Here is a 26,388-nt window from a genome sequence, read left to right as displayed (position 1 = left end):
GAGTATTCAGGGTCCAGTGCCAAAGCTGAGAAAGGTGACTGCTCCTGATTTGTTAGGCAACTTGCATGCTTAATAAATCAATATGCTCCAAAGCTTGAACTTTTGTTTCCTCAGTCATTTTATCCTTCACCCATCACATAATCACCACACAACTCTATTAAGTCCTTAAATTAAATCTATACATAAAGAAAAAGAAATCCATAATGATATAAAGATATAAGTATCTCTTTTATAATGTGACATTCACCTTAATTTCTTTCTAAACCTCTACTGCTAATTACAGTAACCTGTCATCAAGAAAATAGTGACTTACCAATTAACTTGAACAATTTAGTCATCTAGGCAATATACTGAGGCTAGGTGGGGAGGGAGTCGAGGGGATGTTAGCACAAGATCCAAGATGCCCAAAATGGGTCTATGTCAACAATTAATCCTGATAATAAAGAGGCTACAGTACTGTATAAGATTATTATCCAGCTTTAAAAACCAAAGCTTGGAAAACTAAAGAAACTGCTTCTAGATTTTAGCTTTAGGGTTGAAAGGATTTATAGAATACAAAGCAACACTAGTTTTCACAGAAATAAAAAGATATGTTTTGTAACATTCTATTTTCAAAAGTAACATATTTAGTACACTTCTAGGAATCTATTTCTAAATATATAACAAATGACAGAGAACTAAAACATTTCTCTGGCCTTACTTCCAAATCCGTTGAAGCTCAAATTACTCTTATCTTTTTTAAATTTTCTCCTTGTAATACTATAGCCTATATATTGGAGGGGTCTTGTGACCACAACAAAACAAAGAAAGGATGGAAAATAATGGTCCATACAGAGAAAGAGATGTCATAATAAATGGATGTATGATGCTAAATAAATTCTTTCAACTCTAACAATGTTTCCATGGACATTAACTTAACAAAAAGAACTTTAATCAAATGCCAAACTTCCATCTGATCTATGAACATTCATAATCCAAAAACTACTCCATCTTCATAGAAAAAATTAAATCACTATGTACAAAGCAAAATCTGATAATTTTAGGGTCTGTATGCTGATAATCTTTCCCTACACTTTTTTTTAGCTGAAACGAACCCTCTTTTCTTTAAATACAGTATCTCATGTTCCCTGGAGAATATTAAAGAGAGCATAACTATTTTTTTTAAATTCTATAGCTGAATGGAATATATGAAACAATGTTATGATGGCTAAATTTTTTAAAGTAGTTAAAAACAACTTTATATACTGCACAGTACAGAAAAATTTGCTTCACAACATAAGCATCCCCAATTTTACTGTGAAAAAATGTGACCATACAAAGGTGGACCACAATTCCAATTCCTTAGCTTCCATGAACAAAAACAGTAACAATGGCAACTACTACCAAGACAACTACCAAATACTACTCCTCCCCCCTTCTCCAGTCTACCTAGGCCAAAAACAAGGGTGGTCATGGCCTTGATCTTGCCTCATCTAAAAGTGTTCCCCCTTCTAGAACCAAAAACTGAAATACCATTATCTATTTTTCCTCTATTCCATTTCTACCTCCCTCTCCCCAAATCTATTTGTTACACTCTCCATGCCCTCCAATTTCTCCAACCTTCAGCACTTACCCAGACAATCATTGCTACTCTGGCTATATTCTCCCTTTTTCCCTATCCAAGCCTTCTGCTAAACCAATTAAACTCTATACTAACCCCTACTCTCCATTCCCTCAATCCTATGTCTTATAATTACACTGCACCAAATTCCAACTGTGAATCATTTTCACTTTTTACCTATTACAATCTTATTAACATGCTGCAGAGCAAAGCTAGAATAAGTAACACAACCGTGATGACTAGCCCATTATAAATTTATGTTATCTAATCTCTCCTGGGCCCTCACTTTAGCACGGCAATCTTTTACACTCTTCCCTGATTCTATATCCCACACTCCATAGTGACTGTTCTAAACCTTCTCTTCTTACATCCAACAGCAACCCTTCCAATACCCTTCTCAACTGAGGAGCTCACTTCATGAGACTCTTTTACCATGAACATCCTCTCCTCCCTCTCTCTTCTCACAAACCCTTGATTATCAGTCCTCACAATCTCTTCCCATCTCTGATGAAGAGGTAGTCCTTTTCCTCACCAAGACCAACCAGTACTCTTGGATCTTAACTCCTTCCGTCTTCTCCTACAGATTACTCCACTATTATCTCCCTTTTCTCCCTCTCTAATTTTTCATTTTTTCCTATCTACTGGTTCATTGTCTCCTACCTAAAAACATGTTGAGTCTCCCACATTGAGGAATGGTGACCTCTTCCCTCTCACTTTCCCTCTTACCATCTGCCATACTATACTTCCTAAACCATGTGCATTCCCAAGATGTTTTGAGGCTTCTATTTTCTCTCTACATTTCTTAGCTTGGTGAGCTCACTGATTTAAATATCATTTCTATGGATGTTACTCCTAAATCTATATATTCAACCCTAGATTCTCTCTTATACTCCAGTCCCATAGCTCCAACTGCCTATAGGGCAGTTTTTTAAATAGTATTTTATTTTTTTCCCCAGTTACACGTCAGGACAATTTCGGCATTCATTTTTTTTTTAATTTTGAGTTCCAGATTTTCTCTCTCCCTCCCTCACTTCCCCCCTCCTGGAAACAGTAAGCAATTTGTTATAGGTTATGTATGTTCAATCATGCGAAACCCATTACCACATTAGTCACATTGTAAAAAAAGACCTAGACTCAATAGGGTGGAAAAAACAACAAAAGAAAAAATGCAGAAAGTGAAAAACAGTATGCTTCAATCTGCATTCAGACTCCATCAGTTCTTTCTCTGGAGGCAAGATAGCTTTTTTCATCATGAGTCCTTTAGAACTGTCTAGGATCATTGCTTTGCTGAGAACAGCTGCCATTCACAGTTGATCATTACACAATATTGCTAGTACTGTGCACAAAGTTCTCCTGGTCCTGCTCACTTCACTTTGCATCAGTTCATGTAAGTCTTTCCAGGTTTTTCTGAAATCTGCCTGCTCATCATTTCTTACAGCACAGTAATACTGCATTAAAATCATATATGGCGACTTATTTAGCCATTTCCCAATTAATGAGCACCCCTTCAATTTCTAGTTCTTTGCTGTCACAAAAAGAGCTGCTATATTTTTATGCAAGTTGGTCCTTCCTCACCCCTTGAAGTGGTTAACTAAGAAACACAAAGGATGTAACAGTGAATTGGTTGTGTTCTGAGTTTTAAAATGGGAAAGAGACCAGAGGGTAGAAGGAATATACAAAGGTAGGAAGGAGAAAGGAAGAGTACAATTTGCTATTTCTCATGATAGAGTTATGTGAAAAGAGTATAGAACCATCGAGAAAGGAATAAGGTTTTTAGATAGGGTAATCAAATGAACCTCTTTTTTATCTTGATTGGACGAATGTGGGCTGAACGCACAGAAGAGTAAATGCCAGCACATAAAGAGCACTTTGATTTGCCAAAGACTTTAACAAATATTATCTCATTTGATCCTCATACAAATGAGCCTGATGCAGTACCAAATTTGAACTTGGGCCTTCCTACTCCAGTTCCAATATACTATCCACTGTACCAGCTAGCTGCCGCGAACAAGCATACCCAAAATTTAGTGTAGAAGTACATCAAATCAAAAAGAGTCACAAGAACAGTCACAAGCCAAACAAACTTCCTGAGGCCAAAATGGGTGCTAAAAGAAAAAGATGAGGAAAGGTGGAAAAAATGTAAAGTAAAAAGGTGACTATCAATTGGAAAACTGCTTTAAAAGATTATATTAATTAATAATGACACTTAACACTCACATAGTGCCAGGAACTGTGCTAAGCCCTTTCCAATCATTATCTATTTCATGTGATCCTCACAACAACCCTGGAAGGAAAGTGCTATTAATATCCCCATTTTACAGATGAGGAAACTAAGGGAAAAAGAAGTTAAGTGATTTACACAGGTTCACACAGCCACTAAGCGTCTAAGGCCACATATGAACTCAGATCCTCCTGACTACAGGCCCAGCACTCTATCTACTGTGCCTCTTAGCTGCCCATTATCAATATAATATTATTTCACTGTAAAAAATAATAAAAGATGATTCCAAAGAATCCTAGAAAGTACTGATTGACAAAGAGTAAACTAAGTAGAACCAGGAAAACCATTTCTATGTGAAAAACAACTGTGAAAAACTTTAATTGACCAAACACAACTCTACAGCACCCACAATGAAGCATATTACTCACTTCTGGGCTGCCCTTCGTTCTCCATACTAGAGTCAAGTTACAGTAAGTCCAACTGTGGCTGATCAGAGCAATACGAGCTTGGAATGTTCTACCATGGGTCAGGCACAAATAGTCCAGGTGAACACTTGGGATGGATTTTCTAAATTATGCAACTCCCATTTCTTTTGAGACTCACTTCCTTACATAGAAGTGATAGAAGGTATGGAAGGGGACATATATTTTTGGAGATGACCACTGTGCAAATTTATTTTGTTTGACATCTTATGAGTGATTTTTTTTTCCTATTTTTTGAGTAGAAATAAAGAGAGGAAGCAGGTAGTAATGGTGATACCAAAAAAAAAAAAGGCAAGAAAAAAGGAGCACCACTGAAATGTTTTTTATAAGTGCTAAACAGTAAAAAGTAAATTCAGAAGGAAGCATAATATAATGACAATTTTGAAAGTGATAGGCTAAATTTATAATTTTTTTAGTAAGCAGTAAGAAATAGAGATTCATGATTTCACATAACTTTTTTTTATCTCCTTTGTACATAGAAATGCTCTTTTTTGCTGTCTGTTGAGTTAAAATGTATTTATAGAAGTATTTTGTGAGCCTTAAAGCACTATATGAATGTTAGTAAGTATAATTATTAGTCTTTAACAGAGTTAAAATTTAAAAAGAATGGAAAAGGGCTGATTTTTTAATAAGGTTATCACTTAATAAAGTAATTTTTTGTCTTTTCTTCCTTCCCTCCAAAAAAAAGAAGGGATCTCCCTAAATCATTTTCCCTACACCTCCTTAAATCCCTAAAGCACTTGGAGGTACAGGGCCTAAACTCATGGGCCCAGTACCACTCTGATTGACACAGGACTCTTGACCTGCCCTGTTTCCAACCTGGGCTAGTCTGTCCATTCCTTGGCAACCTGGTAGACCATGGCTTGGCTGGGAGGAGGGAGATGTCTAGGGGCTCATCATTTATTGTTAAACTTAATACAACCTAGATCAACCCAGACTACCAAGCTCAGACTTTCCAAGCTGAACATATCAGCCAGATTCAGCATACTTAACAGCAGGGATTAGTGGCATTTGCCACCACACCTGGCTTTAAATCATTTTTAAAAATTTTTGTTCAATGATGCTGTTTTTTTTATATCTAACTCAGACTGCCACTCTCTTGATTTCCTCATTCCCTATGTTGTACGGCACTACACATATTATGCCTTGTATGTATTTCTCTTCTTTCCATATTTATGAAGTACTTTGGAATGCCTGGCAAACTTACAAAAATATAGATTTAGTCTGTAATATTTATATTCTATGCAATTGCTAGCCTAGGACTGACACACAAGGTCAAACAACAGAATCTATCAAAGCTATCACAATGTGCTAAGAAAGTTATATTACCCATCTTGAATTCTAGAAAAACTTCCTACATTTCTACTGCATACATTTCACATAACATTAAATTGAACATGTTTTGTAAGAGCTGTCAAAAGATATTATGATGATAATCAGAATAAAGAAAACTAATTTTATTCTTTGCTTTTTTTTGTTTTTTTTTTTTTTTTGGTCAGGGCAACTGGGGTTAAGTGACTTGCCCAAGGTCACACAGCTAGTAAGGGTGTCAAGCGTCTGAGGCCGAATTTGAACCCAGGTCCTCCTGATTCCAGGGCCGGTGTTCTACTCACTGCACCACCTAGCTGCCCAAGAAAACTAATTTTAATAAAATCTCAAACTAGGCTATTAAAAATGTTCATTTTACAAGCCAAAGCAATTACATATGAGATAAAAGATCATTAAAAATTACCCTTGCAAATTAGTATTTTAATATATTTACCAATATATCAATTAAAAATGATGAAACGGATACTCCTTTAATTTTCTAAAGTCATAATCATAAGAAGTCTAATAATTTCTTATGGTTCATCAATTTAACTCACCTTCCACACTGTCAGAACAGGAGGTTCCAATGCCAGTATCCCCACTGTCAGAAGCTATGCTATGTCGTCGGGTGTGGCTAATACGAGTGCTTGATGGAAAAGGTGTGGCCTGCCACAAAGATTCAGTACCAGATGACCATGCTGCAGAGGAGTAATCTTGGCCTGCAGAAGAAAGTAATCCAAAATTTAGTATACACAGAGAGCCCAATGATGGAGAGGTTAATTAAGTCAGCAAAAGACATCTTTAAAAATCTCATTTGCATCCACCAAGTCTAAAAGCTCACCAAAAATTCTTCAGAAATGATAAAAATTTAAAAAAACAACGTTGGAGGAGTTGTACACACTAATACATTGTAAGTAGAGCCATGAACTGATACAACCATCTTTGGGAAAGCAATTTAGAACTATGTAAACAAAGTAACTAAATGTCCATACATTCTGAGATTCCATTATTGGACTTATACTGCAAGGCAGCCAGTGATCAGAAAGTCTCATATATACCAAAATTTCTATCAGCACTTTTTGTGAAAGCAAAGAACTTGCAACAAAACAGATCACTAGAGAAAGGCTGAAAAATTATGATCCATGAATATAATGGAATATTACTGTGCTGTAAAAAATGACTAATGTGATGAATAAAGAGAGGCAAAGAAAGATGCACATGAACTGATGCACAGTGAAGTAAGCATATCCAAGGAAACAATATACACAATGACAACATTATAAATGGAAAGACCACTCAAACCAAAAAAGTGAACAGAGCAAAATTACAAAGAGCAAGTATGACTCAAAAGATGAAATATAACAGGATACTCCCACCCTATCCCATTCTGAAGGTGGAAGGTTTACAAGTGCTGCACACTGCACGTGTTTTCAGGTTTTTTCAATGTACTGGTTAATATGTGGATTTTCTTCCCCTTTTTGTGTTTAAAAAAATACTACTTGTTATGGAGAACGGTTTTATGAGGGGAAAGGTACACTTCGGACAAACTAATGATGTAAAAAACAAAAGACATTCAAATATTAAAACTTCATCAGAAAGATGCTTTTAGGAATTTATATCTCATGAATGTTAAGGTATTATCATTGATCTCTCAATCCACAAGATAATATAAATTTTTTTAATTCAAGGCATTATTTCATTATAATTCATAAAAAATGAAACATTAAAATGACACATATTTTCAAAAATTGTGAGAATTTTACATATACTGTTCACCCATAGGTACATTATTACATGTAATTTCATGAATTTTTCTAATGTGATGTTAAAGACACAGCAAATTGTTCTGAGAATTAATATACTAAGTTGTAAGAGTTGTCAGAGTGAATATTTTCATTCCATAAATAAATAAAAATGCAAATTTCTTGGAATTAAGTTATCATCAATATTAATACTCAATACTCAATCAAATACTTCTGGGGAAAATGATGGCCTAAACCAAGGCAAACAGATATTCCCTATGCCAGGAAAAATGTGAAAATTGCACCAGGAAAAAGAATTATCAAGAAGTCCAATAAGCTATAGAAAGTTATTTCTTCTTTCCTTGAACTGAACAAAAAGTCAGCCAGAAGCCCACGGGAAATAGGAAAGGGGGCAGTCAGCAAAGTAGGTGTTAAGAGTAGGAAAATAAGTGAATGGATGGATGGATGGATGGATAGATGAAAGATAGCATTTTTATATAGCACCTACTATGTGCCAGTAACTTTGCTAAACACTTATACAAATATCTCATTTAATCCTTACAATAACCCCAGAAAGTAGATGCCATTATTATCCCCATTTTACCAATAAGGAAACTGAGGCAAAAAAAGCTTAAGTGACTAAGAGGTTATGGGTCACACAGCTAGTGAGTGTTTGAGACTATATTTAAACTAAGATGCTACTGACTCCAGGCCCACTACTCTATCTACTATACCACCTAGTTGCCTCTAGAGATAATCCCTGACAAAAGGCACTAAGGTTAAGGACTAGGGAAGGCTCCCTGTAAATGAGAGGAGAAAGAGAGCCCTAGGTTTGGAAGAGAAATGGAGAAGAGGAACGGGAGAAGAGGGAGGAAAACAACAGGAACAAGAGAGGAGAGAGAAAGAGAAAAGAGATGTAAAGATCTTATGACAGTTTTACTTGACAGTAACACAGTTTGCTTGGAAAATGCAAAAAAAGTAATTGAGACAATAGGTTGAGGAAGGGAGGCTACAAAGTTTACCCACAAAATTCAACAGCATTTCTATATATAATAACAAGATCCAAGGGGCAACAATTGAAAGGAAAATCCCATTCGAAATAATTAAAAATGTATAAAATATTTAGTAGGAATTTATCTACCAAAGCAGACTCAATATTCGTATCAATTTAATTACAAAGCACTCCTTAGAGAAATACAAGATGAACAAAAGCAAAGAATAAATGCCATCTCCGTTTGCATGTCATCCCAGCATACTTAGAAAACCTCAGAGAATCATACAAAACTGAGATAATTAGCCAAAGCAATCAACAAGCATTAATTAGGGTAACTAGGTTCCAGGCAGGGTTAAAGACACAGGGGATAGAAAGGACGGAATAATCCTCATTTCTATTCTAATCATTTACTCTAGTAAAGTATCAGAATAGATAAAGCCACAAAAATAATCTGATTTTCTATGCAGCACTGACAAAAAAGAAATGAGAAAATTCATTCAAAATAACTATAAAATTAATGAAATATTGAAACTAAATTATGAAGCAATATTATATTATATTCAAACTATATTATAAAGCTTTTTAGTACCAGTGTTAAATGAGTAAAAGTGATTCACTTGATCTCCCTTATGAAGCTTTACAATGTTCAAGAGCTTGATACAATCTGTAAAATACCACCTGAATACATTAGCATTGGAGGGTCTACTATCTATGAGGAGTTCTTAACCTTTTTTGTATCAGACTTTTTTTTTTGCACTCTGATCTATGGAATCCATCTCAGAATAGTTTTTAAATACACAAAACAAAATACATGCGATTGTGAGGAAACTACATTGAAAAGCAGTTATGATTTTTTTTAATTCACAGAACCCAGGTAAAAAACCCCTGACACACAAATTCTCTTTGATGAGGGCTTGGCACTGAAATGCTCTATGACAGGGGCAAACAGCTTAAGTAAGCATCTCTCTATTTTATACTTCAATTAATATTGGTCACATGGTCAATAAAATAAAGTTCTTTCTGTTGTTATGGCCTTGGCAAAGTTCATACCTCTTTACATAGGAAACTATGAATACAGAATATTTCAGACACTGTTGATATGTTGCTTGGTTCTACTGAACTTCACCACCACCACTCCTTTCTATCTTTTATCTTTATTACAAAGAATGATTCATTGGAGTAGGAAAGAGATAACTGAAAATGAAGGCTATATAAAAACGTAACAGTAATAAAAGGATTTTAAGACTTAACAATAAATATAAGATGTGTCTTTTGTGTGGATAAGAAAGAAGGGGAAGTGATTAAGATTGTACTGTTACAAAGTAAGATGCTTTAACTCCAGGGAAAGACGTAGTTGTGGATCGCTATAGAGGGATAATAAAACTAGGCTGTTTAAAAAAAAAAAAACGGCAGACATCATGGCATTTGTGCTATAAAAAAGAAAAAATAAACGGCAGACATCATGGCATTTGCGCCATAAAAAAGAAAAAATAGATCTCAAGGTAGGAACAGATTAAATTATAACTCCAAATCTTAATAGGGTGAATTCATCAACAAAAAGCAAATTTCATAATGTATTAGAAAACAAAACCCAAAAGTTGCTGCTTATACAACATGCATTTTAAGAACAGGGAATCAAAGGCTGGAATAAAATATATTAAGCAGCTAAATTTTAAAAATTGCAATTACAATCATGATTTCAGAACAAAAGCAAACATAAATACTATTAAGAAAAAACAAGCAGGAAAGCTACACTGTGCTTAAATATAGTTAATAAAACAATAAATACTGAAAGCATATGTGCCAATTAGAATAATAAAGTTCTTAAAAAGAAAACTAACAAATGAAAAAGACAGCAACACATTAATTCTAGATGATTTTAATGTTCCTCTGTCAGATTTTGACAAATCTAACAAAAAGGAAAGAAGGAAATAAAGATGTGACTAAAATGTTAGAAAAAATGGAATTTGATAAATCTACAGGTGTTTCTGAATGGATTACTCTTACACACACACACACACACACACACACACACACACACACACACACACAATCAGTAAAAAAGCTAGAACATTGAAAAGCAAAAGACAACAACTTGTACAAATTTATCCTGCAAAGTTCAACATTTCCATGGACCTTTTCACGGAAAGAAAAACGACCTTCAACAAAATTCTCAATCATTCTTTGAGACAGCCACAGTTCTCAAGTAGAACTTTTAAGACACAAACAGCAAAAAAGAAAATTAAAGAAAGCAAGCAGGGCTGTTACACCTTATAAGTTCTACTTTGTCTAAGAAGAAAAGAGAGAACAGCTAGGAGATTGAATGATTAAACAAAAGTATTTGAGAGAAAGGAAAAAGAGGGAAAAGTTGAAGTACTGAAGTAACTAAGAATATTATGAAATGTGGGCATGAAGAAGGTTCATTCATTCAAATAATGAGGAGGAAAGATAAAAGAGGGCTCGTGAGCTACACTTTATAGTAGGAAAGGGAAGCGTCTAAAATATTAGATGAGTAAAAGCAGAATTTTAAGGGGTTTGGGATTATTAGGAAAAAGAGGTGGAGGTTGTAAAAATAAATTTTTTTAAAAAATATTTCTTTACACAGCAGGCCAGGGGACTTAAGTGGAAAGTTTAAGCAAAGTACAGAAAATGAGAAGAGGCAGGGTTGAGGTAGATGGGGTTTAAGGAGACTCAGATAGCAGGTGGCAGTTAGTTCTAAGTGACAAGAACTAGAGATACAGGAATGAGGGATAATATGCACAGGATATTAGGATATATAGAGAACATATGCATATATAGGATATATACTAGTATGTATCCATAGCATAAATTAGATTCAAGGTTCTCATTAAAATTGTGATTTTATCCATAACTCACCTACTTTGGGGCGATCATACAGATGACTGAAATTAAAAAAGAGCTATCTCCAGAAATAGATAAGTGGGGGGAAAGATGTTTATTTAGGAAGATGATTTCAAGCTTTAGACATGCTGAATTTGAGGGTAGCAATAAGACCAACCAGGTAATGGCATCTAGTAAACAATTGGAAATATGGGCTCTAGCATAAGGATGGAGAGCAAAGGTATAATTCACATTCACATAAATAATAACTGCAGTCATGGGAGTGGATGGCGTCACCAAAGGAGAGGGAATAGAGAAAGAAAAGAGTTTAATATAGAACATCTTACGGAACCTACCACATTTTACAAGCAGGAAGACAAATGAAGATTCAATAAGGAAGTAGAAGAAGGCATGATCAGAAGCATAGGAAAGCCTTAAGAATGCAATGTTAAAGAAGTGAAGAAAGGTATCAATAAGGTAACAAATAAGGAAGAAGTGTATATGTAAAGATAGATAAATAATAGGGAAAAAAAATTGCATTAAGTAATAGTGCAGCATGGTGGTGTAGTGGCTAAGAGTGGCAGGCCTGGAGTCAAGAAGACTCATCTTCCTGAAAACAAATCTTAATGCAGACATTTGACTAGTTAAGTGACCTTAAGTCACTTGCCCCTGTTTGTCTCAATTTCCTCATTTGTAAAATGAGCGGGAAAAGGAAATGGCAAACTACCGCAGTATCTTTTCCAAGAAAACCCAAATGGGATCATAGTCAGATACAATTGAAAAACAACAGAAATAAGAAAATCATTTTTTAAAAAAAAGACTGAAAGAATGGTATATTTTTTCAGCTCTGAGGGCAGGAGATTAAAGGACTTTAGTTTCAATCCCAGATTTGCCACTTACTCAGTTTTTTCATCTGTAAAATGAGAGGGTTAAAACAGATGACCTCTAAGGTCTTTTCGGGATCTAAACCGATCAATCAACAAGCATTAGTACGCAACTATGATGTATTAATTACTTCATTAGAACAGAAGGTAGAGAAACTAGACTTTAAGAAATTGAGGGGGAGCCAAGATGGTGGCTGAAAAGCAGGGACTAGCATGAGCTCCCCACCGAGTCCCTTCAAAAACCTATAAAAAATGTCCTGAACCAATTCTAGAACTGCAGAACCCACAAAAGAGCAGAGGGAAGCAGGGCTCCACCCTAGGACAGCCTGGATGGTCTCTGGGTGACGTCTATCCCGCACAGAGCTGGGAGCAGAGCAGAGCGGAGCAGAGCCCAGCATGGGCAGCGCAGACCAACCAGACTAGGAGCTTGGCGGTGCATGCCCTAGCGCCCTGAATCAGTGAGCTGCAGCAGTTACCAGACTTCTCAACCCACAAACACCAAAGACAACAGAGAAGGTTAGTGGGAAAAGCTGCAGGAGTAGAAGGAGTTTGCAGTTTGGCTACGGCCCCAGGGGCAGCTAAAGAACTCTACAAGAGCTGCATTTGCTTCCGGCCCCACTTGGTGGGAGGAATTAAGTGGCGGATCAGAGCAGGAGTGCACAGCCTGCTGAAGATCTAAGTCCAGTCCGGGTTGGGGGTTCTTGGAGAAGGAGGAGTGCTGGTGTGGCAGAGCTGGTGCATCCCCCCAAGCTTGGAACATAGAACTCTTTAGTCTACAAGCAGTCATACCCTGCTGAAAAACTCAAGGGTCAAGTTAGTTGGTTGGGAATATGGCCAGGCAGCGAAAACGCACCCAGATTCAGTCTCAGACTTTGGAATCTTTCTTTGGTGACAAAGAAGACCAAAACATACAGACAGAAGAAGTCAACAAAGTCAAAGAGCCTACAGCAAAAGCCTCCAAGAAAAACATGAACTGGTCTCAGGCCATGGAAGAACTCAAAAAGGATTTGGAAAAGCAAGTTAGAGAAGTAGAGGAAAAATTGGGACAAGAAAAGAGAATGATGTGAGAAAACCATGAAAAACAAGTCAATGACTTGCTAAAGGAGAACCAAAAAAATACTGAAGAAAACAACACCTTAAAAAAAATAGACTAACTCAAATGGCAAAAGAGCTCCAAAAAGCCAATGAGGAAAAGAATGCCTTGAAAGGCAGAATTAGCCAAATGGAAAAGGAGGTCCAAAAGACCACTGAAGAAAATACTACCTTAAAAATTAGATTGGAGCAAGTGGAAGCTAGTGACTTCATGAGAAATCAAGATATTATAAAACAGAACCAAAGGAATGAAAAGATGGAAGACAATGTGAAATATCTCATTGGAAAAACCACTGACCTGGAAAATAGATCCAGGAGAGATAATTTAAAAATTATTGGACTACCTGAAAGCCATGATCAAAAAAAGAGCCTAGATATCATCTTTCAAGAAATCATCAAGAAGAACTGCCCTGATATTCTAGAGCCACAAGGCAAAATAGCAATTGAAAGAATCTACCGATCACCTCCTCAAATAGATCCCAAAAATAAATCTCCTAGGAATATTGTCGCCAATTCCAGAGCTCCCAGATCAAGGAGGAAATACTGCCAAGAAGCCAGAAAGAAACAATTTGAGTATTGTAGAAACACAATCAGAATAACAAAGGATCTAGCAGCTTCCACATTAAGAGATCAAAGGACTTGGAAGACGATATTCAAGAGGTCAATGGAGATAAGATTAAAACCAAGAATCACCTACCCAGCAAAACTGAGTATCATGCTCCAAGGCAAAATATGGACTTTCAATAAGATAGAGGACTTTCAACCTTTCTCAGTGAAAAGACCAGAGCTGAATAGAAAATCTGACTTTCAAACACAAGAATCAAGAGAAGCATGAAAAGGTAATCAAGAAAAAGAAATTGCAAGGGACTTACTAAAGTGGACCTGTTTTGTTTATATTCCTACATGGAAAGATGATGTGTATGATTCTTGAGACCTCAGTATTAGGGTAGCTGAAGGGAATATTCATATATATATGTTTATGTATATGTGAGTGTGTATGTATGTATAGATGTATGTGTATAAAAATATATATAGAGAGAGGGGGGGGAGAGAGAGAGAGAGAGAGAGAGAGAGAGAGAGAGCAGGCACAGCGTGAGTTGAAGATGAAGGGAAGATCTAAAAGAAATAAAATAAAATTAAGGGATAAGAGAGGAGTATATTGAGAGAGGGAGATAGGGAGAGACAGAATGGAGTATATTATCTCACATAAAAGTGGCAAGAAAAAGCAGTTCTGTAGGAAGGGAAGAGAAGTCAGGTGAGGGGGAATGAGTGAATCTTGCTCTCATCAGATTTGACCTGAGGAGGGAATACCATACACACTCAATTGGGTAACTTACCCCACAGGAAAAAAGGAGGAAGAAGATTAAAAAAGGGGGGATGATAGAAGGGAGGGCAGATAGGGGTGGAGGTAATCAAAAACAAACACTTTCAAAAAGGGACAGTGTCAAGGGAGAAAATTCAATAAAGGGGGATGGGATAGGTTAGGAAGGAGCAAAATACAGTGAGTATGGCCTATGTTGAATTGCTTGACTTCTTAGGGAGGGTGGGTGGGAAGGGAAGAGGGGAGAGAATTTGGAACTCAAAGTTTTAAAAACAGATGTTCAAAAACAAAAAAAAAGTTTTTGCATGCAACTAAAAGATACACAGGCAATGGGGCGTAGAAATTTATCTTGCCCTACAAGAAAGAAAGGGAAAAGAGGATGAGAGGGGAGTGGGGTGACAGAAGGGAGGGCTGACTGGGGAACAGGGCAACCAGAATATACGCCATCTTGGAGTGGGGGGGAGGGTAGAAATGGGGAGAAAATTTGTAATTCAAACTCTTGTGAAAATGCTGACAACTAAATATATTAAATTAAAAAAAAGAAAAAGAAAAGAAATTGAGGGGAATGGGTGATAAGGAAATGAGAATACCTCTTTTAAAAACTTTTGTACTAAATATGAAAAAATAGGTAAGATGTGAGCATGAAATGGCTGGGTGTCAAGTGGATTTTGACCTGAGAAGCTGATAGGCAGAGAGGAAAAAGCCACAAAAAAGGGAGAGACCAAAGATGCATGAGAGAAGAAATTATGGATATATTTTAATATATTTATTTTTATTTAATATATATTTAAACAAATACAAGGGAGAACTTAATGGATTAAGGTTATAAATGAAGAAGGAATTGTGGTTATAACTCTTCAGGAAAAACGACTAACTCTTCCTGTGAGATTAAAATTACGATGAAAATAGATGAATACACTGAAAGCTTTAGGAGGATAAACTAAAAGCTTTAGGAGGAATAAAGGGAGTAGAAGAAAGTATTAGATAAATTTAAAGACTAGTCCAAATTATCTCTGAGATCCCTTATAACATTTAAATTATATGACATGGCCCAAATGAAATACAGAAATAACTCTAGCTAAAGGTACTATTACATTAGCTTCTTAAAAAATCAGCATATACCAACACTGAAAAAGAAATCCCAGAAAACATAATAAGGGACCATGCTGATTTAATAACCACCAAAATGAAGATAAACTTTTTAGGTCAATTACTATATACTTTCAAAATTTAAGACTTAAGACTTTTACTCCACAGTTCAGTTTAGAAACCTAACTTAACAGACATCTCTTATTTCAAATTTGGCTAAGAGTCCATGTATTACTTCATGTTTCTAAAACTGATTCAGTGCCTTAATTTCTTATTCAGTGCAATTTTCACTCCAACAAAAGCTGATGCTATTCTTTAGCATCCAATTCAATTTTCCCTTTAAATTACAATAATCTAGTACTTTAACTCCTCTAAAACAGGGGCTCTTGTTTATTGTACCTCTTTGATAGGCTGTTAAAGGCTGTGGACCCTTTCTGAGAATACTGTTTTCAAATGCATAAAACAAAATACATAGAATTACAAAAGAAACTAAATATATTAAAATAAATATATAATTTTTCCCCCATCCAAGCTCACAGACCCCCTTGAAATCTACCTACAGATTTCTTTGGGACATAGGGGCCTCAGGTTAAAAACCTCTGCTCTGAGAGCAACTGTTTTCATGTCATTAAAATAAAAACCACATGTGTGTTTTATTTTATACACACAGAGAGTTATCGCGATCTTAAGTTGACTTCTGAATGGTAGTGGCACACGAACAAAGAGCTTCAACTTTAAAAGTGGGTGTAGAGATGATGTATTTTTAGGGCACAGGTATTAGCTTACTGTGATGGGATGATATCTAAAAAAAAAAATATGGGGTAAGAAAGAGGGAGGCACAAAAGAGATTTTACAGCGGAGGAGAAAAAGGGGTGACGGACAACACTTGAACCTTACTCTCACTGGAACTGGCTCAAAGTGGGAATAACACACACAAAGTTGAGTATAGAAATCTATCCTACAGGGAAGTAGGCGAGGAAGAGGCTGATAGAAGGGAGGGCAATTGGTGAAGGCAGTGGTCAAAAGCAAAACACTTTTGAAAAAAGACAGGGTGAAGGAGAGCAAGAGAAAAAAGGGATCAATGAGGAAAAATAGGATGGAGGAGAAATACGCATTAAGCACAAATGTGAAAAAAAATTTAAAGCAAGTGTCTCTGATAAAGGCCTCAATTCTCAAATATATGGAGAATTGAATCAAATTTCTAAGAATACCAGTCATTCCCCAATTAATAAATGGTCAACAGATATGAACAGGCAGTTTCACAAGAATAAATCAAAGCTATTTATAATCATATAAAAAAATGTTCTAAATCACCACTGATCTGAGAAATGCAAATTAAAATAATTCTGAGGTACAACTTCATAACTATCAGATTGGCTAATATGACAAAAAGAGGAAAATGACAAATGTTAGAGGGAATATAGGAAAAATCGGACACTAAAGCACTGTTGTTAAAGTTGTGACCTGATCCAACCATTCTGTAGAGAAATTTGGAACTATACCCAAAGGGCTATACAACTATGCATACCCTTTGAGCCAGTCAGTATCCCAAACAGATATGGACAAAAATATTTATAGCAGCTCTTTTTGTAGTGGCAAAGAACTGGAAATTTAGGCCATGTCCACCAATTGGGAAATGACTAGACAAATTGTGATTATGATGGCATACTACTGTGCTATAAGAAATGATGAGCAGGATGCTTTCAACAAAAACCTGGGAAGGCTTACATGAACTGATGTGAAGTGAACAGAACCAGGACAACATAATATATAGCAACAGCAATACTGTATGGTGACCTACTGTGAAAAACTTAGCTATTCTCAGCAATAAGATGATCAAAGACAATTCCAAAGCACTCATGATGAAAAATGCTATCTACCTCCACAGAAAGAACTGATGGAGTCTGAATGCTGATTGAAGCATAATATTTTTCACTTTTTTTTGTTTTGTTTTGTGTTTTCTTTTGCAACATGATGTTTTGTCATGATTGCACATGTAGAACCTATATCAAATTGTGGGCCATCTGAGGGAGAGGGGAAGAAGAAGGGAGATAAGGAGGGAGAGAGAGAATTTGAAACTCAACATTTTTTTAAATGAATGTTAAAAATTGTTTTTACTGTAATGGGGGAAAAATATTAAAAAAAAACCCAGTCTAAAATGGATAGCGTACGTCACTGGAAATAAGTGTTCTAAGGTTGCAAACACTCTGTTCTGAGATTGCAGATTACTAGGATAACCCAACAATCTGAACTTAAGACTTGGGGGCTGAGGAAGGTGGAGGGCACAGAGTGGGAAGGGTTTCCTCACCCAGGGAGGAGAAAGACAGCATAGTTATGAAGGTGACTGAGACCAAGCAGAAGCAATCACCATCATCACCATCACCACCACCACCACCCCTGCCGCACCCATCAAAAAAAAAAAGTACAGAATGAGGCAGACCCTGGAACTAAAGCCCTCATTCAGAAACAAAACCTAAAGAGACAAATAAATCAAGAATCACCAACCAGTATCCAAATTAAGATCACCAGAAAGAAGACTAGCTGATAATTACAAGCAGAAACTCAAAAGAAAGCACTGATTTTTCACAAGAACTACATAAATATCTAGAAGAAATAAAGCAAGAGGAACAAAATTTAAATAAAAACTCTAGAGAAAAGAACTAAAAGGAATATAGTTTAGAAAAGAAAGTGGTAAACATCATCCAGAAAATGGATTCCCTGAAAATTAGAATAAACCACAGAAATCAATGATTCCATTGAACAAAAAATAAATAAAAGACTTGAAAAAACAGAAAATGTAAGTTGGCATTTTTAAAAAACAGATCTGAAAAATAAATCAAGAAGAAATAATTTTAAAATCATTGGACTCCCTGAAAATCATGACAAAAAAAAAAAAAAACCCAGATGCCATATATTTCAAGAAACCATAATGAAACTGCCCAGATTAGGAGAAGACAAAGTGAAAAACACAAATAATCCACTGCTTACCCTCCTAAAAGGCGTCCCAAAAGGAAAAGTCTCTGGATTGTCACATCCAAAATGCAGAGCTCCCATGTCAAAGAGAAATTACTATAAGCATCCAGAAAGAAGTGGTTCAAGTACCAAAGCACCACAGTTAATATTACACACTAGACCTGACATTCATTATTAAAAATGAGAAGACAGCATAGAGTACAATATTCCAAAAGTCAACTAAGATGGACTTACAAGTAACCAAGAATAACTTACCCCACAAACCTGAGTATACTGGGGGGGGGGGGGGGGGGGGGGGGGGAATGGACCTTTAATGAAATAGGACTTTCAAATATTTCTGAAGCAAAGAGGGCTGAATAAGGAATCTTGAAATAAAACATGAATCTAAAGAAACCTAGACAAGTAAAATTATTCAAGCAATTAGAAGCTGTATGAGGATGTAATGCTAGAATTCTAATAGAGGAGAGAGGAAAAAACGCCCACTTTAGAACCTTAATGTCTTGAAAGGGTGTTGAGGAAGTTAAACAAGAAAAACCAGGGATCTCTAGAGAAGGACTGGTTCTATTTTGAAAGTTAAAAAGAGAAAAGAGAAAGCAGGATAAAAAGAGGAATACATTACCATAAAAAAGGAGGAAGGGGGTAGAACTTATGATTTGTTATGGTTGGGATAAGTAGAAAAAAGAGTTTACGAAAGGAGTATGAGGAGTGGGCATCAGAGAAACCTCACTCTCTTAGCTCCTTAGACAAAAGAGAATTGAAAACACAAATACACACAGTATTTGGTGTAGAAATACCTGAAACTTAACAGAAAAAAGAGAGGTGGGTTGAGAAGGGGTAATTAAGATCAAAGATAAAACAAAACCAGGGAGGTAATAATCACAAGCAAACCTAAAAGTAATAATCTTGAAAGGGAGAATAAAAGAGAAAACAAGAAAATAACTAAAATCTATGGTGATATCTTAGATTGCCCCTTAAAACAGCTGGGAAATGGATGACTAAAGTGTAATACATAAATATAAGGGATTATTATACCACATGAAATTATAAAAGAAATTACTTCAGGAAATACTTGGTAGTATGAACAGAGTAATTTCTAAAAGTACAACACAGTAAAGAAAACAGAGTTGAAGAACACAAGGTGCAGAAGACGACATTTTTGGATATAGCCAATAGTGTGGCTGTGTTTGCTTCGCTATGTTTGTTACAAGGGTCTTTTTCTTCCTTTCACTTAAGGAGGTAAAGGAAGGAAGGAAATGAAGGAGGGAAGGTGGGAGGGAGGGAGGGAAGGAAGGAAGGAAGGAAGGAAGGAAGGAAGGAAGGAAGGAAGGAAGGAAGGAATTACATTGCCCAACTGGCCAGTTGGGTCCCCAGTGGGGCAGCTACTACTACTCACAAATCATTGTTTCTGTTTTGGCCAGAAACCCTGAGGGTCTTCCATTCTCAAAATGATTGTTTTTTTGACTAGGTAAAAGAGGACATTTTTGCCTCATTTCTTACCTAGCCTTAATCAATGAATGGGTGTTGCCTCAGTCAAACTGACACCTGGGAAAGACTTTGGCTTAAAAAGGCCAAGGTCTCCCACAGCTTCCAGGGCCATCTCCACCTGTCCTGATCTATATCTCGCCACAGAGGAGAGAATGAGGCTGGTGACTTTACACAGCCCTACCTCACTTAAATCCAATTCACTTTCAAATTATGACACCACTTTCCTGATCAAGGACAAACAATGAATGAAGGACTGAGAGGGGGATGGAGGAATAGGGGAATAGCAAAAGTAATACCAAAAAAGAGATGGCCAATGAAGTATCTTTTGTAAATGAACACAAGAACAGAGAACGAAGTTCAGAAGTAAGGATAGACAAATGAGACCGTTTTGAAAGTAATATGTAAAATTTATCATACACTTTTTTAGAAAACAGACTCTAGACATCTGTGGGGCAGAACCAAGATGGTGGATGGAAAGCAGGGACTTGCATAAGCCCCCCACCAGGTCCCTCCAAAAACCTATAAAAAATGGCTCTAAACAAATTCTAGAACTGCAGAACACACAAAACAGCACAGGGAAGCAGGGCCCCAGCCCGGGACAGCCTGGATGGTCGCTGGATAAGGTCTATGGTGCACGGAGGTGGGGGCAGAGGAGATAGGAGCGCAGCATTGCCCAGGCGGACAAACCACACCAGGAGCCAGGGGAAACGGGCCCTAGCACCCTGAATCAGTGAGCTGTGGCAGTTGCCAGACTTCTCAACCCACAAACACCAAAGACAACAGAGAAGGTTAGTGGGAAAAGCTGCTGAGGACAGAGTGGAAGCAGGGGCGGGGGGGGGGGGGGGGGGGGGGGGGGGGGGGGGGGGGGGGGGGGGGGGGGAGGGGGGGGGAGGTGCAGCTACAGTACTACAGCTGCAGTTGCTTGCAGCCCCAGGCCCACCTGGTGGGAGGAATTAAGTGGTGGATCAGAGCAGGAGTGCCCAGACTGCTGAAGATCCCAGTCAGGTCCTGGCTGGCGGTTCTTGGGGAAGGAGGAATGCTGGTGTGGCAGAGCTGGCTGTAATAGCTCTAAAAACAACAGCGCATCCCCTCAAGCTTGGAACAAAGTACACTTTACTCTACAAGCAGTCATACCCTGCTGAAAAACTCAAGGGTCAAGTTAGTTGGCTGGGAACATGGCCAGGCAGCAAAAATGCACCCAGATTCAGTCTCAGACTTTGGAATCTTTCTTTGGTGACAAAGAAGACCAAAACATACAGACAGAAGATGTTAGCAAAGTCAAAGAGCCTACAGCAAAAGCCTCCAAGAAAAACATGAACTGGTCTCAGGCCATGGAAGAACTCAAAAAGGATTTGGAAAAGCAAGTTAGAGAAGTAGAGGAAAAATTGGGACAAGAAAAGAGAATGATTTGAGAAAACCATGAAAAACAAGTCAATGACTTGCTAAAGGAGACCCAAAAAAATACTGAAAAATACACTGAAGAAAACAACACCTTAAAAAAAATAGACTAACTCAAATGGCAAAAGAGCTCCAAAAAGCCAATGAGGAAAAGAATGCCTTGAAAGGCAGAATTACACAAATGGAAAAGGAGGTCCAAAAGACCACTGATGAAAATACTACCTTAAAAATTAGATTGGAGCAAGTGGAAGCTAGTGACTTTATGAGAAATCAAGATATTATAAAACAGAACCAAAGGAATGAAAAAATGGAAGACAATGTCAAATATCTCATTGGAAAAACCACTGACCTGGAAAATAGATCCAGGAGAGATCATTTAAAAATTATTGGACTACCTGAAAGCCATGATCAAAGAAAACTCCTAGGAATAATGTCGCCAAATTCCAGAGCTCCCAGGTCAAGGAGAAAATACTGCAAGAAGCCAGAAAGAAATAATTTGAGTATTGTGGAAACACAATCAGAATAACATAGGATCTAGCAGCTTCCACATTAAGGGATCAAAGGGCTTGGAATACAATATTCAAGAGGTCAATGGAGATAGGATTAAAACCAAGAATCACCTACCCAGCAAAACTGAGTATCATGCTCCAAGGCAAAATATGGACTTTCAATAAAATAGAGGACTTTCAAGCTTTCTCAGTGAAAAGACCAGAGCTGGATAGAAAATTTGACTTTCAAACACAAGAATCAAGAGAAGCATGAAAAGGTAAACAAGAAAATCATAAGGGACTTACTAAAGTTGACCTGTTTTGTTTACATTCCTACATGGAAAGATGATGTGTATGATTCATGAGACATCTGTATCAGAGTAGCTGAAAGGAATATTCACATGTATATGTTTATGTGTGTGTGTGTATATATATAGACACATATGTGTGTGTATGTATATATATGTAGGTGTGTATATATGTATATAAACAGAGGGCACAGAGTGAGTTGAATACGAAGGCATGATATCTAAAAAAATAAAATCAAATTAAGGGAAAAGAAAGGAATATATTGAGAAAGGGAGAAATAGAATGGGGTAAATTATCTTGCATAAAAGCGGCAAGAAAAAGTGGTTCTGTAGGAAGAGAAGAGGGGGCAGGTGAGAAGGAATGAGTAAATCTTGCTATCATCAGATTTGACCTGAGGAGGGAATACCATACACACTCAATTGGGTATCTTACCCCACAGGAAAGAAGGAGGAAGAAGATAAAAAAGGGGGGACAATAGAAGGGAGGGAAGATAGGTGGAGGAGGTAATCAAAAACAAACACTTTCAAAAAGGGACAGGGTCAAGGGAGAAAATCCAATAAAAGGGGATAGGTTAGGAAGGAGCAAAATATAGTGAGTCTTTCACAACATGAGTATTGTGAAAGGGTTTTACATAATGATATGCATGTGGCCTATGTTGAACTGCTTGACTTCTTGGGGGAGGCAGGGAGGGAAGAGGGGAGAGAACTTGGAACTCAAAAGTTTTAAAAAAAGACGTTCAAAAACACAAAAAAAATGGTTTTTGCATGCAAATAGAAAATAAGATACACAGGCAATGGGGCATAGAAATTTATCTTGCCCTACAAGAGAAGAAGGGAAAGGGGGATGAGAGGGGAGTGGGGTGACAGAAGGGAGGGCTGACTGGGGAATGGGGCAACCAGAATATAAGCCATCTTGGAGTGTGCAGGAGGGCAGAAATGGGGAGAAAATTCGTAATTCAAATTCTTGTGAAAATCAATGCTGAAAACTAAATATATTAAATAAATTAAGGAAAAAAAAAAAAGAAAACAGATACTAAATGGAGATTATAGTTTCATAGAGAATCCTTTTTTGTTACCCTGCTACATGTATAGCAATGCTTTTTTTGGTGCTTTAAGTTCACATTTTTTCTAATGCTTCAATTTTTTAAGAAGACAAATGGACCCAAGAGGAGGAGGAAAATGAGAGAATGCTCTGTTAATATGTTCCATGTTAATTTTCACTATTTTCTTAAGCACTCTCTTTAAGGCAGAACCTAATAGAAATATCCTCCTTTTTGGGAAATCACATTGGCAGGGAGGGGAAGGGGGGTGTAAGAGAAGCAATCTTAACCTTACCAAGGAGTCTTAGTTTTATAAAATATTTCACTCAAAAACCAAGAGGCCTCTCTTAATTACCCAGCAGAACTCTCTAGTGTTAGTTTATAGATCAATGATACTTGATAGACTTTCTCTGAAGATGGAGAAAATCAAAAGTGTGGCAAATGTGAGAGTTTACCATAAAATAATATGGTTAGATTTAATTTTTTTTTAAATAACCACTGAATAATGTTAAGGTTCACTACATAGTTTTCAAGTACTGGCAATGACTATGGCAAATCAAATATATCAGATGGAGACATCTATTTCTCTATTTCCATTGAAGAAGGAGTAAATGGGCTTAAAATTGAAGGGAAGGGGAGATAAGTAACTATCAAAAAATAGTTTCCCAAGTGAACTGAAACAGAAAGTACTTCAATCAATAATCAATAAATAAACATAAATTAATATTTATTTATTTATTAAGCAGTCACTATCTGCCAGACACTGTGCTAAGGGACACTAAAAGAGGTAAAAGACAGTCCCTATGCTCAAGGAACTTACAATATAATGGTGAAGACAACATGGAGAGAGGCAGCATGGCTGAATAAGCAAGTGAGTCCTCGGGCTTGGGCAGACCTGGGTTCAAGTTCTGCTTCTGACACATATCAGCTATGATCATAGGCAAGTCACTTAAATTCTCAGTGTCCCAGGAAACTATCTAAGATTTGGGGGGAGTTCAAATATACATGTTTTTTTTAAACGTTTGAGCATCTATGGCTGCAAGTGTCCATATCCATACACTTCATTTTTCTCCTTTTCATCTCTTACTTATGCTTGATCATAAAAATTCTCTCTGGCAAGCTTCTGTCGTACAATTCTGACTCCATTATTCTTCTCTTAGTCACATACACAATTCTCCCAATCTTGCAGCAGCTCTTTCTACTTAAACCTTCACAGCTTACTACTCCTGGTGGCCTAAATGATAGCTGCCTAATATTCACTTAACAAAGAGTATCTAAATACATATTTTATAAACAGAAAGAGGCAAAATATATGAGGGAAAATTATAAAAACCACTAGGATAGGCAGAGGATGGGATTACAAGCAAAGACAAAGAGGAGAAAGCATGCCAGCGCATGCTTATGTACCTCCAACATAAAACCTAAAGCCTAATGACACAGAGAACTCTTATTTAGGCATAAGCAGTAGTAGTGGCTTCTCCACAATTGCTGTAATTAGGGGAATGATGACTAGGGAAGGAGCCAAAAGGGGGGTCATGTTCTGGCCAGGAGGTAGCTGCCAGGAAAGAAAAAATATCAGGTTATCCGATTCTAGTTCATGAATAGGAAATTTAGCTACTTGGTAGCAACAGCAAAGAGTATTGATTCAACTAGGATAAAGTAAACAGCATCAAGCCGAGGTATACTTACAGAAACAAAAACCCTCTAGCTTGTTCACTATAATTACTATGTAGACAGCTATTACATCTGCCTAAGGTTATCAGTATCTGTATTTGTAAATTTATGAATTGCCTGCCCTCCTCCAACGTAGACAGGAAATGTAGAGCAGCGGCATCACACTGAAATAGAAAAGGGGCCACTATACTATATATAAGGATGCCTGCACACTGTATATTGACTGAGTTTTAAAATGTAAATTATCTATGTTTTACTATATTTCTACTTATTTTGTTACATATTTCCCAATTATATTTTAATCTGTTTCTGGCTGCACTCCAGAGTACTGTAGGTCTCACAAGGTCAAACTCAAAACTGCTGGCTTGCATACAGACTTAGAAAACCACAAATCATCATCTGTGTTGTATTGTATTTTTATTTATTTTGTTGTTGCACTTGGGAGTTTTGCAGACTTCCACAGGTTTGACACCTCTGATGAAGAAACCATTCATTTTCCTCAACAGAATGTGAGCTTCTTGAGAGCAGGACTGTCTTGCTTTTCTATTTGTATCCACAGTGCTTGAAGCTTAAAAAATGCTTTATCGTCATTCATTCACTCACTTCCCACTGGAGGGGAGAAAATTTGGAAGGCAAAAGCTTGTAGAACTGAATGTTGTAAACTAAAAATGAATTAATTTTTAAGAAATTATGTATTTTATCATTTTTAAATATATCTATCCCTTATTTGGTTAGAAATTCATCTTTAACCCATAACTACAAAAAGTAACAAAATATTACTATACTGTAAGAAAAAACAAATATAATGAATACGGAGAAGCATGGAGACTTACATGGGCAGTTAGAAAATGAAGTAAGCAGAGTCAAGAAAACAATATTCATAAAAACTACAACAATATAAATGGAAAAAAATACCACAAACAATCAAAAACTGATGATACTAAATTACAAAGTATAAACTTGGCTTCGATGAAAAGATATGAGAAAATACCACCCTTTATTCCTTTAAAGAGATCTTAAGAAAAGAAAAGGCATGTGTATACGTTACAGATATTTTCAGATCCCTTCAATGTATTAATCTGTTCTGATGAATTTTTTAAAAACATCTTTCCATAAGAAAAGACTTTCTTGAAGGAGAAAGTGGGGAAATCCAGGTCATATAAAACAAAAAAATATATATATTATTTTTTATACTACTCAAAAGGAATAAAGCAAAGGCTTAACTTTTACAATAAAGGAATAGTCAACAGGTTCATTGCAATGACTAATTCTTATTACTCAAAAAAACAAAGATCCAGTACTGGAAGAGACCTCAGGATCTGTCTATTCCAACCCTCTGATTAGGAGTTCAAGTGAGTTGCCCAAGGTCACAGAGGAAGAAATAAATTATCAGAGCCAGCATCTGAATCGAGTTCCTCTCATTTCAGTGCCAGTGTTTATTAATCAGA

At 36.6% G+C, this 26,388-nt stretch overlaps 1 protein-coding gene across 1 annotated transcript in view; it reads right to left on the bottom strand.

The window, feature by feature from the left end:
- The window catches only part of CEP85L (centrosomal protein 85 like), a 187,010-nt gene that overhangs the window by 145,231 nt on the left and 15,391 nt on the right, over positions 1–26,388 (bottom strand). Inside the window, exon 2 of the mRNA XM_036768051.1 lies at positions 6,169–6,330. Coding sequence (XP_036623946.1) covers positions 6,169–6,330 — 162 coding nt within the window. The remainder of the gene's footprint in view (positions 1–6,168; positions 6,331–26,388) is intronic.

This window comes from Trichosurus vulpecula, chromosome 7 (assembly GCF_011100635.1).
Source record: "Trichosurus vulpecula isolate mTriVul1 chromosome 7, mTriVul1.pri, whole genome shotgun sequence".
Classification (NCBI taxonomy): Eukaryota; Metazoa; Chordata; class Mammalia; order Diprotodontia; family Phalangeridae; genus Trichosurus; species Trichosurus vulpecula.
This window is presented reverse-complemented; position numbering and strand designations above follow the sequence as displayed.